Source organism: Crinia signifera, chromosome 5, assembly GCF_055691185.1.
Source record: "Crinia signifera chromosome 5, ASM5569118v1, whole genome shotgun sequence".
In the NCBI taxonomy this organism is placed as follows: Eukaryota; Metazoa; Chordata; class Amphibia; order Anura; family Myobatrachidae; genus Crinia; species Crinia signifera.
Window position 1 is genome coordinate 157,883,382 of NC_139221.1, and position 12,855 is coordinate 157,896,236.

The 12,855-nt window shown below is 46.2% G+C and overlaps 1 protein-coding gene across 1 annotated transcript in view; it reads right to left on the reverse strand.

The window, feature by feature from the left end:
* TEX10 (testis expressed 10) overlaps positions 1-10,790 on the reverse strand; it is a 34,386-nt gene extending 23,596 nt beyond the window's left edge. The window contains exons 1-4 of the mRNA XM_083188172.1: positions 10,448-10,790; positions 6,476-7,191; positions 3,680-3,926; positions 2,120-2,229 (exon numbers count right to left, since the gene is read on the reverse strand). Coding sequence (XP_083044298.1) covers positions 2,120-2,229; positions 3,680-3,926; positions 6,476-7,191; positions 10,448-10,627 — 1,253 coding nt within the window. The 5' untranslated portion in view covers positions 10,628-10,790. The remainder of the gene's footprint in view (positions 1-2,119; positions 2,230-3,679; positions 3,927-6,475; positions 7,192-10,447) is intronic.
* Positions 10,791-12,855: the final 2,065 nt, after the last annotated feature.

Consider the following 12,855-nt stretch of genomic DNA (forward strand, 5'->3'; position numbering starts at 1 on the left):
TTCTATACAGGTTACATGTGCCCAACCTACAGAGCACATGATTTTGCCCATTGTGAGAACAAATTTGTACTGCGATCAGATCTGAATAAGGGCCATTGTTTAGCATGTACCAGAAAACAGGTATTTTGCTGCACATCTGATGGGACGATACTAACAAAGACCAGATGATTGGAACTCCAGCCATGAACAGATATATTGGGCAATATATCAATCAGTGTGTAAGGCACAGCTACAGCTACAGTGTTACAGCCATCATGCAGTCAGGCCAGGTACATCCATCATTTAACGTGTTCCCAGCTTTAGGAGCAGATTGGCAGGAGCACCATTTATTATACACAATGTTTTATGACCCACTGTGTATAAAAAACGTGTTGATATATCAGCCCCTACAATATAAATTAGCAGTTGCACAGCGCTTCCGGTTTGCATGAGAAATATTAAAACCACACACTTACACTATAAAATGAAATGTGCACAGTTCTTTTGGGTATAAAGTCTCTTTCTTATCTTATAAAAAAAAGGCATATATCAGCCCCTAAATTGCTGTATTTGCGAGCAGCATCACAAAACAGATTTGATGCCTTATGCTAATGCCAAGATCCATGCATCTGGAAGCACAAAGCGGCTATGACCACTGATTTTACACTGTCACAACCATCATTAATATTTGCACTTGCACAAGCCCCATGCTAGGAGCAAGGAGATCAGTCAGAAGCCGGCATCCACTTCCCTGTACACATAACCCACATGGAGCTTTTGTTGCACACCTCGCACTAAGATTCTATGTAATTACACATTATATCTATATTGGATTCATATTTAAGAATATTTTGGGTACTCTTTACTTAGAAGGGCGCCCACGATTTTGATCGTGGGCATCGTTAGTAAAAAATCTCGGGCATTGAATGCACTAAAAAATCGGGTGCGATCAACCGACGAGATGCCCGAGATTTCCCATAGGGAACAATGTTAAATGTCTCAATTGACCCAATTTTCTTGTTCAATGCCTCAATTGACCCGATTTTTCCATAGGAAACAATGTTAAATGGCCCACAGAGGCCAAATAGGCACCCTGAAGTGTATAATGGCCACCCGAATTGTTAACGCCACCCCACGATCAACGTCAACCCGATGCGTGGCGAGCGTAGCGAGCCCGCGAGGGGCGGCGGTACGCGTCCTACGACATTTTCATACCCCCACTATCCACGTCGGCGTGGAGTTGAGAATAGAAAGTGTGGCGAGCGCAGCGAGCCACCGAGCCCGAAGCGTGGCGAGCGCAGCGAGCCCCGCAAGGGGACGCGGACAGCTGTGAAGCCCGCGAGGGGACGCGGATACCTGTGAAGGTATCCGCTGCGCTCGCCACGCTTCGGGCTCGGTGGCTCGCTGCACTCACCACACTTTCTATTCTCAACTCCACGCCGACGTGGATAGTGGGGGTATGAAAAGGTCGTAGGACGCGTACCGCCGCCCCTCGCGGGCTCGCCACGCTTCGGGTTGACGTTGATCGTGGGGTGGCGTTAACAATTCGGGTGGCCATTATTCACTTCAGGGTGCCTATTTGGCCTCTGTGGCCCATTTAACATTGTTTCCTATGGAAAAATTGGGTCAATTGAGGCATTGAACAGGAAAATCGGGTCAATTGAGACATTTAACATTGTTCCCTATGGGAAATCTCGGGCATCTCGTCTGTCGCATCGCACCTGATTTTTTAGTGCATTCAATGCCCGAGATGGGCGCCCTTCTAAGTAAAGAGTACCATATTTTGTGATACATTTTGGATAAGGAATTTTTTTAGGATTTTGGAATACATTTTTTTTTTTTAATAATTACTTGGTCCCCTGGTTGTGCCCCGATGGTCCTCAGACGGCCTTCAGGATTCTCTTCATCTCAGATCCCAGGGGTGCATTGCGCATGTGCGCTGGTGACATCAACGGCACACCCGTACAATGCACGCCCAGGACCGGAGATGCTGCTACAGAGGATCCCGGAGGCGGGGGTAAAAAAACACCCCCCTAAATATTCTGAAACCCCCCCCCACACTTTTTTTGAATATTTCGGTTTTTGGAATATACGAATAATGGAGACCCGACCTGCACTACAAAATATAAATAAATGATACCTTTTCTTCAGCTTTTTCTTCTGTTTTAGCGTTTCATGCAGGGAGTATGGAAAATGTTTCATAAAATGATATTTGAAATCTTTAAGGTAACTCTTCCTAAGCCAAACATCCTGTTGGGGGAGGAAAACACCACAAGTTACATTAAGTAAAATAACAAAAACATACTGCATGCATATTTATTTTATACTATACTAAAGTGTGAAATGTCAGGTTTATTACACACATACCGTACAGTACCAGCCGATCAGCTCCTTACCGCCTTGTTACAGGCTGCGTTTGTAAAAGGACAGGAGATGTAGTGTTCCCTCTAGGCTTCTTTTGCAGGACGCCATGCCCTGCCACTTATTTACGCTACTAAATGCGCCCTGCCCTTCCGCTGCCCCACCCCGCTATTAACGTCAGTTCTTTCAGCAGCTGCCTTCCCCCCACCCCTCTGATTTGCCTCTGCCACACGGTTCAGCTTTTTTTCCCTAAATTCGCGTTGACCTTGACCATGTCGACCTTTTACCAATAGTTGTCGTGCTTTTGACTGTTGACCTAAACATTGTAGATCTAATGACTGCAAACCGTTAAACTGCTCTGAATCCTTTATTAACAGAAAGAAAAGCATCCTGACTGGCAAGTAAGAAGATTCTGAGACAAAATGTCACATGAATATAGCGGTGCACTTACTGATCCAGTGCATGATCATAGTTATACTAATAAAATATAAAATATAAGACAGCATTGAAGGAGGATAATCCTAAACTGGATAACAAATTAAATGAAAAAGGTTCAACTATCCGACAGTCCCGATCCCTACCAACAGGAGCTATTCTCCGCTGTGGGGTCAACGACCCCCTTAGAAGGAGAATAGAACCTGTGGCGGCCGGGATCCCGATGTTGGTATGCTGATCATTGGGATCCCAACTGCCAGCTTGTCATACTGAGCCCGTTAGAACGGAGCACACATTTAGATTAGCAACAACTACATGCCAGGCATTACACTAACTTTGAGTGCTATTTTAAAATCTCCACCTTCAACCCGCTGTGAAGCGCTAGCTTATAACAGCCAACACTTTGTAATTAAAGAACTATGTATTACCGACGCCAAACTAAACTTAATATGCCAGATGCTACCCATATTAATCAAGTTCCATAACCAAATATTCTCATTTATAGTCAGTGATCTTACTAGTATTCTAATTATACATATGACAAAAAATACAATGGGGTATATTCAATGCCGTTTAGACGAGCAGTGTCGATTGTTTGCGGTCGGTATTCAAATTACTCCCCTTCACTCGCTGGTTCTACCTCGCTGGTTGTAATCAAAGAGGTGGAAACAGCGAGTGCGGCCGGCAAAACAGCGAGGCTCACAACTATAAAAGCGGGCTTGCTGCATTTGCGGCGGAACTCGGGTAATCCTCGTCTTCCTCTGATGGCGAGGATTTCCCCGGGACATAGAATGCAGCGAGTGGGTTAGAAGAGGATGGTTGGTTTTTGGCGATCCTTGCCGGCCGCATTACATATATACCCCAATATGTGCAATAGCTAAAGCTGGTCATAGTTACAACTTACCATTTTCTGTGATTCATCCTGGTATTCACTAAGCTTCCAAAGAAGACAAATGATGCTCAGTACTTGCTGCAGGAGATGATGTGCTACAGGTTGTAGAAGTTTCTCAGAAACATCACCCGTGGACTCACCAGGTGACTCTTCAACCCAGCATTCTATCAAAATCGGAATGATTGCTTGTATAAACCCTTTCAAATTATTTGAAGAAGAGAGACCTTCCTCTGTGTTGCTAGATACACCAGACAATGTCCTTAAAGGGGAATAAAAAACCACAAACCTTAGAAGCAGTAAAGGAGCCCATACACGCTCCGTTTTCGCTGGCTCCGTTTTGTACTATGCGATGCGCGCTCCCGCGCATCACATAGTACGGTACAAAAAGTATGTGCTGCACATACTTTTTGTACTAGGTACACATCGTATCGGATTGCAGTGCATGCACAAGGCATGCGATCCGATACGATGTGTACTTTAAAAGTACAAAACGGACCGGCAAATGATCGATTTTGAAAAATGTAAGCAAGCATGTCTTACAAATATGTAATAAGGAACACATTGCACCCTTTCCTGTGAATGACCTACAGCACTGCTGAGAAAGATACAGGCAAACCTAGACAGGCAAGCCTAGAGGAAAAGGCACCAAATATTTGCTATAGTCTAACTCAGCTCAGTGGTTCCCAACCCTGGTCCTCAAGTACCCCCAACAGTGCACATTTTCAAGGTCTCCACACAGAATCACTGGCAAAATAATTAACGCCACCTGTGGATCTTTTAAAAATGTGTCAGTGAATAATGAGTGCACCTGTGCACCTCCCAGGTGACCTGGAAAACGTGCACTGTTGGGGGTACTTGAGAACCAGGGTTGGGAACCACTGCTCTAACTGAAAAAGCCTGATGTTTGAACTAGTGTGGCAAACAATTTACACATTATAAAAGCGACAAAAAAAATATCTGCATGAAACACTACTGCAAAGCATCATTTTAATAATTCTGTCCCATTTTTACCTAAAAATGTTAGTGGTCAAGTTTGCAAATAAAGGTTCAGATACTAGGAGAACCCACCCAGACCACATATCACTAAACGTCTGATGGAAGCAAATCAAGTACAAAGCCAGCAATAAGCACCCTTATATTTTGTTACTGTCTGTTCAATGTTGGGGCATATTATGTGGATATTACTAATTATGCAACCAAAACTATGGGCATTATTATTAAAGAGTATTTGTTTCAACATAAAGTAAAAATATGTAGATGGAAAAGTTACTAAACACTTACCCGCATCCGTCTTCACACTAAAACATCATTCACGTTTTTGTGAGCCGGACATGAAAAACTAATATTGCTTTAGTCATGAAGGGTATAAAAAAAGTTCCCAGGTCAAATTAGTACATAAAATCTAAGTTCTAAAATGTTGTAATGTAATCAATCACAAAATATAACATTATGGGGAGAACTACAGAATGTTTATCGGTAAAGATTGAGTTAGTGGTTGTTGCCGTGTTCCCGACGGCTTCTCACAAGAACCAGCAAATGCAGGTACACCGCAAAACGGCTGTATCAGGAAGGGAAGTCATGCCAGCTCTGAGCCCTAAACAAAAAAGCTTTGTGTGTAGACTCACCTTTTCCCCCTTTGACTGACTGCTCTATAACTCCACCAAGGAGTTCCTGAGTGCTCCCTCCTGACCGCTACTTTTTTCCTGTTACATCTACCATATTTCTTCCATTTGTTGTTAGGATAAAAGTGAGTTATTGCACATGCTATTTTTGTTTGTTTCCAGTTTATGCGCTCACAGTGTAGGGTATTTAGGCAAAAGCCAAAACCTGTTTTTTTCACCATGACTGCGAGTTGACCTAGGTCCAGCTTACATCTGAAAGGGTAGACAGTTCTGGGTCCTGTGACCCTGCAACAGACCAAGGTTATTCCCAGGACTAACTAGGTCATTGCTGCTTTAGGAATGGTATAAGCCAGGTCATGCCTGAAAGCAGCTGATTGGCGAGGGACAGCAGTACTTGGGATCTATCATTTCCAAGCTCCCACTGTAAGCAAGAAGACTCAGGTCCGGTGTGAAGAATGATAACCCAGGTCATCACCTTTATGTGAATGGGGACCTTTTCATAGAGCACTGTTGTAACAACAGAAAGTGAAAGCTATTTTTGCAGGGACCCTGATCGGTTTTAAACTTGTCGGATATGGATCTGTGAAGACAGACTGGAGGTAGGAGCATAGAGAGTAGGGGTGGGGTGGAAATTTTGTGAGTTAAAAACTGTCACAGCTCAAAGTAAAAGTACATTCCAGAACCTGTCATTTTAACGGGCTTTTAACTAGGAATAAGTAGAACCCCCCACCCATATACTGTGCAATAAATGGAATTAGTGGGCAAGAACTGCTTTAAAAACTAAATAATAGTAATCGGATTCGGTATGAAATCCCGACGGTTAAAATCCCAACAGGGTCAAAATCCCGACAAGGACAAAATCATGAAATTTGAAATCCCGACATATAGAATGTACAGGTGAAACAGTCAACATGACTTTCCGTCAACAGGTCGACATGAGTTTTTTCACTGTTTTTTTACCCGAATGTCGACACAGTCAGAAGTGCTTTGGGCACGGTGCCTCGCTGTGCTCGGCACACTATTTTATTCTCCCATACTGAGGACAGGTTTATGAGGACACATCTACATGCATTATATTTAGCCGTAACTCTCCTGCCTTATGTGACGAAAAAAAGTGTAAAAAAAAATAAAAAATTAGAAACTTTTCTAATTAAAAAAAATAATAATTTAGTTTACACAAAGTTACCTTAGATGGAATGATGAGTTCGTAGTGGTTTGTATTTCTCCACAATCAAACAATCTGATAGGTTGCTGCCCATTTGCATGTTCTTGCCAAGAGATAGGAACACACTTTTTTAAGATAAATATATTGTCTGCGTTGTCCAGCAGAGATTCCTTACAGGGAAATCTTTCAGAAGCTCGTTTCACTAACGCTTGCAGAAACTTTTTTAATCTGCTAAGTACATTTATCCTCCACTTCTGGGACGTAATCTTTCGATTAGGATTCACAGACAATGTCCACGCAGATGGTTTGTCGGTGCTCTTGATCTCTTTGGAATTCTTCTGATGAGAAATAAGTTCCAGAAAATTGTTCACCAACATACTACTACGATCAATAAGTAAGTCAGGATACTCTTCCAAAAGGATATCTAAGATCTTTAAGGAGTCTTCTTGGATACCCGGCATTATATGAGTCATAGCAGTGGAGAGATGGGCACTTACAAGAGGAAAAAAGGGAGCGATTTTATGTTGCGATATCATAGGTGCCAAATACTGCAAGACAGAAATGGCAGCTGATCTAACGAGTCGATCCTTATCTGTAAACACAGCAGCCACTTCACTCATTATATTGGAAATGTGTGAATCAATTATTGAAGGATGAGTTGACAGGATTTCTCTGAGACCAACAAGAGCACCATGTTTAACACCAGCATTGTAATGGTGCATTTGTGATAAGATATCCTGCAAAAGAAATTCAAACAGTATCAAAACAAAATGCTTTAATAATTCAATAAACCCATTAGTACTGTTGCAATCTCACATCACAACAAAAACAGTGCTCAGAGGGACATTACAAAGTAACTCTGCTCACAGCACTGTAATAAGATGGCTGAGCAATTTTGCCTTATTTGCGCTCGTCGATATATCGCTCAGCAACCATATCGCACACTGCACCGATTTTTCCAGCAACTTTCTAAATTCACCTCACAAAACAACACTGAAAAGTCTTAATTGCAGGAGCATGCTCCTGTAACCATAACAGGGCATGTTCCGGGAGTGCGCTCCTAGTGATAATTGCCCCGAAAACACGGGGATATGGTCGCTCAGCGACCATTTAGCCAGCAATTGTGGCTAATATTGCCCCTTGTGTACAGGGTTTTACAGTGATTAGATTTATCATGTGATTTGCAGGTTTAACAATCTTAATAACAAATTTCTGCTGTTAGGTTTTAAAAAGTCAGGCAGAGAATGCTGCATAAAATGAATATACAGGCAAGTGTTTATGGGACAGCGATCCCCGACTAGAGAAGATGCGTGCTCCCGCATCATCACTAGCAAAGTGGTTAGTCTGCTGGTTTTACCGGCATGATTGGGCGATGGTGATATATTTTTCAACCATCATCACTCAGTGTGTACGGCACTGGGGCCCTTATTCTGATCGGTGCGGCCGGATCCGATTATGCGGCCAGGACCGTGCATGCGAAACCCCGCCTTCCATACGGATCGCCAACTCCGTCCGTACGCGGTAATAAGCTGGCCGAACGGACCACACGTGTATTTTTCACGGAATACGCCTCCTCCATCTCAGGGAACCTCCCCCATCATTCGATGGTCGCAGACCATCGAATGCAGGACCGAGTGCTCCACCAGCACCCGCAACCTCAGATCACACGGACATTTTTCCGTGCAAAAGCAGGAATCTGGGCGGGCAGCTGACATCCGGCAATGTCATATGTCCGCCCCCTACACGTGCGTCACAGCCGCATTACCATACGTACGCCCAGCGTTTGCATGGGAACGCCCATGAAACGCGGGGCGTACGCATATGGTAATGAGCCCAAATAGCCCTTCACGCCCCTCTCCACCCCCTGTTCGGAGTGTTCACATTTCATGCGGGATTTGGCCGTACGCCCCGCTCGCACATGCGCAGAGACGCCTCTGCACATGCGCAGACACAAAACATCGGCGGCACGAACGCACGCGGATATTACCGCACCGACCAGAATAAGGGCCTGGGTGATGATGGCTGAAAGATGAGCCAGCGTCAGCCTGGAAGCCCACCCTGCTCCACACGGATGTACACTACACAAGTCCCTGCAGCCCCCCCCCCCTCTGAATGCCATTTGAGTTGGAGGTGCAGAGTCTCTGACAGCAATACAGAGACCCTGCGCCCCGGCCGCTAGAGCAGGGACCGGCAACTGGCGGACCATCGGACCGCAAAGGATAGAAAAGCGGACCATCTAAACCCCTGAAACTAGCAGTGCGGCGCTGCTAGTTTCAGGAGTTTAGACAGTTTGCTTTTCTATCCACTTGCAGCGGTCCCAGGGATGCATTGCGACTGGTGCACGGGTGATGTCACCGCGCACCTGCATGCAGCTAGTGAGATCAGTCGGCACTATGTGTTGAGGCTGCCGCCGGGCTGCGAGAAGACTGCAGCAGCAGGAAGGCAGGAGGGAGCAGCGACGGCATGAGGATCCGTTGGGGTCAACTGCGGCAGCGGGGATCGTGACAGCCAACTCCCAGTAAGATTCAATATAGGATGGGAGTATTGGTTTTTTTTAATGGATACTATGCAGTGGGAGGGGAATGGAGTCTCAGGTGAATGGCATAGTTTTGTGCCCCCGTAGGAAATAAATATATATTATTTTTATTTTTCCTGGACCTCGATCATAATAATTACAAATATACGGACTCCATTAAAAATGACTTGCCTACCTCTGCGCTAGAGGTACTCCTGCACCTCTAGCATCTGTCGCACTGACAGTAGCTAGAGGTGCAGGGGGACCTCTAGCGGCTGTCTCCTTTATGGCAGCGGCCATCTTTGGAGGGTCGCTGGTTCGCACTGATGCTGTTAGAGACTCTGCGTCTCCGCGGCGGATGGGCGGGCAATGAAAACATTTAAATTACTGTGGGCAAGGAGCATGTAATCCCCACGGGCAACCAGCATGTAAGTAAGCGACAGTTCAGGATGCATTATATGTTTAAGCTGTGGGGGCCTTATGTGTGCAAGGCAGTGGCACTACAGGGGGCCATTATGTGTGTAATGGGGCACTGCTGGGGGCATTATATTTGTAAGCGACACTTCAGGGTGCATTATGTGTGTAAGTAGTACTACAGGGTACATTATGTGTGTAAGTAGTACTAAAATGCCATGGGGGGGGGGGGGGGTGCTATGGGCATTACTGTGTGTGGCATAATGTCAACTAGGCATTACTGTGAGGGTCATAATGTGCAACAAGCATTACGGTGTGTGGCATAATGTGTGAGGAGCATTACTATAAGAAAGAAAAATGACTAGGGAGAGGAGGGGGGCCGGTGCCGAAACATACCATTGCTCCGGGCACCATGTCACCTCTGGCCGGTAAGGTATTCATTGCAGGCGCAACAACATGTTTTGGCAATTTGCACATTATGACCATTTACGGAGAGGTTGTTTATTACTTTAGTCACAGCTTGTCAACTTACTACTTGTCCCAAAAGAAGACTTTACTACGCAAGTTGCTAAAGTCCCGAACATCCACAGCACCCCTGAGCCATCTGCATCTCCCAGGTATCCAGCAGACCAGTGACGTGTTGGGAAAGACAGAGTTGCAGGTACATGAGCAATATGCGGAGTTGCAGGTACATGGGCAATATGCTAAAGTGAAAGCTCACCCTCTAGGGACAATGCAAGATGACACAATGGGAGCAGCAATCCAGGAGAGCAGAACAGTAATCTCACCTGCTGATATCTGATCTGACAGTGTTACAAATGGGAAGCGGTGGGGTACTGTCAGGAGTCACTAATAAGAACAATTAAAACGCAACCTGCAACATCTCTTATGGCACTATTCCGCCCTACAGATTAAGTTGCAAATAGCGGTGTGTGTATGTAATGGGGACTCACAACAGGCGCATAATTGTTGCATTGATACTGCAGTAGCATGCCCATGTCACCGGGCACTTACAGCACGCAGCTGCAGTGCTAGCCCGGAGACGGCGCCCGACATGTCCGTACCGTGATGGTCAGCTTCCTGTTACTGGTGGGCAGGGAGTGCTCATCCCGCAGCTGCTCGCTGAGGTGGATGGCCCGGACCCTGCAGTTGGTGTCGGTGACATTGTCCACCCTGGGCTTCTTCTTCCCAACCTTCAGCTTCACTCTCTGAAAATCCTCCTGTCGCTTCCGTTTATTCGCCATCGCGAAGCTGAGGTCAGCCGCTGCTAGTGCCGGGTGCTGTACGTGCTGCTGTGGACAGCGACAGCTCACTTCGACATGTCACACACACAGCTAACGTGCAGCACAGCCCGCTCCTCAGCACCAGAAACATCTACTTCCGGTTACTGCTGAAGCACTTCCGGAATCATCTACGGAGCATGCGGCGAGTCATACGCAAAAAAAAGAAGAAGCGCAAGTGCTTACTGTATCCATTCATACAAGAAATGTCACTAAAATTAATCAAATAATAATATTCAGTTGTATTTTATGTTCGGGACTCGATATTCAAATGGTATAGAACAGCATTGCATATTGCTTTTTCTTCTCTGGGAACTTTACTAAAACTTGAAAAACTCATGTCGACCTTTTGACTGTCGACCTTGCCTTTGTCGACCTAATGCTTTGGTTGACCTTTCAACACTGTCGACCTTAGCCATGTTGACCTATTTCCATACTTGCCGACTTTTTATCTCCCCTTTGTGGGAGACCAGGGAGAGGGCAGCTAATTTGGGGGCGTGGGAGCTCTCAAATGTAATTTGGATAGCTCCGCCCATGGCCCCGCCCCATTTATGGCACAAAATGGGGCGTGGTCACTGGCGGAGCTATCCAAATTACATTTTGAGATAGTACCGTAGCACTTTTTAAAGGAACCCTAAAAAAAAAATAGTGGTTAGCAGAGGGAGAGAAGAAGGAGGTCATTTGCAGTGCTGCCTTCTGCTGCTTGTGCCGCTCTCTTTGCTGCTCCCACTCCCATGGCTGCCCCCTGCTGTGCTGCCACTGTAGCCACTGCCGACAGATCCCCGGCCGACACCTGACCCGGCACTTTGCGACTTGCTCATGTGCAGTCACTTTTCTCTTTCAATGGTCCTGGTGGCACAGCTTAACACTGGGATGTAGGAGGGTCCGAAGGAGCCAGGCACCTATCCTAAAGCTTTTAGAGGGTAGGCTCCTCCCCTACTGCATCCCGGACTCTTCAGTTCGTGTTAAGTGCCCACTGGAGTGGGTGCTATTCTAAAGAGCTGCAGGAGCAGCTGAAGAATTAGAGTAGTTAGGGGAATTTTATTATTTTATTAATTGTACTCTAGCTAGGTAGGCACAGTGTGAGGATTCTCATAGTAAATCCTCACACTGCTAGCGCAGCAGGAGCTGAAAGAAGCGCGTCCTGTCAGCTCACTGTGCACAAGGGAGACGCTGTCTGGCCTCCCTGTGCAGCGCTTACAGCTTCTTTTAAGAAGCTGCCTGGGCTCCGGAGTGTCCTGAAACCGGCTTCACGTTTAGGTGGGGATCATGGGGGACAGGAGCTCCGTGATGGCGGCGGCCATTTTTTGCGGAGCTTACACGCTGAGCTCCTATATGAGAGGACAGCAGCGTTGTTACAGGCATGTTCCAAGTGGTCCCCAGTCGAGGGGGAGATACTGGAACTAGGAAATCCTACCAAGGGAGCGGCTGACTGGGGGTGGTTGGCGCCAAAAGTCACGGACCCCGCAGCAGCAGGGACTTTGGTCTCTTCCCTCACTCTGTGTTTGGCGCCTTTCAGAACGCTTGCAGCGGAGCTGAGCTGGCTTACAGATCCTGGCAGAGTGTTTGGATTTCCTGGGCATCGTTTCCCCGCATCTGAAACCAACAGACAGCTAAGTGACTGAGTGCATTAAACCTGTATAATCGCTGGTACATTGTATGCACTGTATATATATATATATATATCACTTTTCATCATGTCTGAGCAACATGCTGTGGTTTTTGGGGAGGGAGCCCTTATTGCACTGAGCGCGTGTAATGTATGCACACAGAAATTTATCCCTGAGCAGATGGCCAAGGGGGGCTTATGTAACACTTGCGCTGCTGTGAGACCCATGGGGAGTGAACCTCAGAGGGCAGAGCAGATTGAACCCGCGTGGGCCAGTGCCCTAGGCAGGTCAGTGAACGCTTTGGTGCAGCAACTGGACAGACAGAGTGATGTCTTGGTAGAATCCCAGAGACCTATGCCATCATCTCAGCAGTCCTCTGGCTCCTTGCCTCTTACCCAGGCAGATCCTGCCTTTATTCAGGTGATGCAGGATACTGCTAGGGGGATCAACAGGTTTAGGGCCAGATTCTCTAAGCTTCAAAAGTGATAAAATGGAGAGTGATAAACAGCCAGCCAATCAGCTCCTGTCTGACATTTTTCAAACACAGTCTGTGACATGGCAGGTGGGAGCTGATTGGCTGAC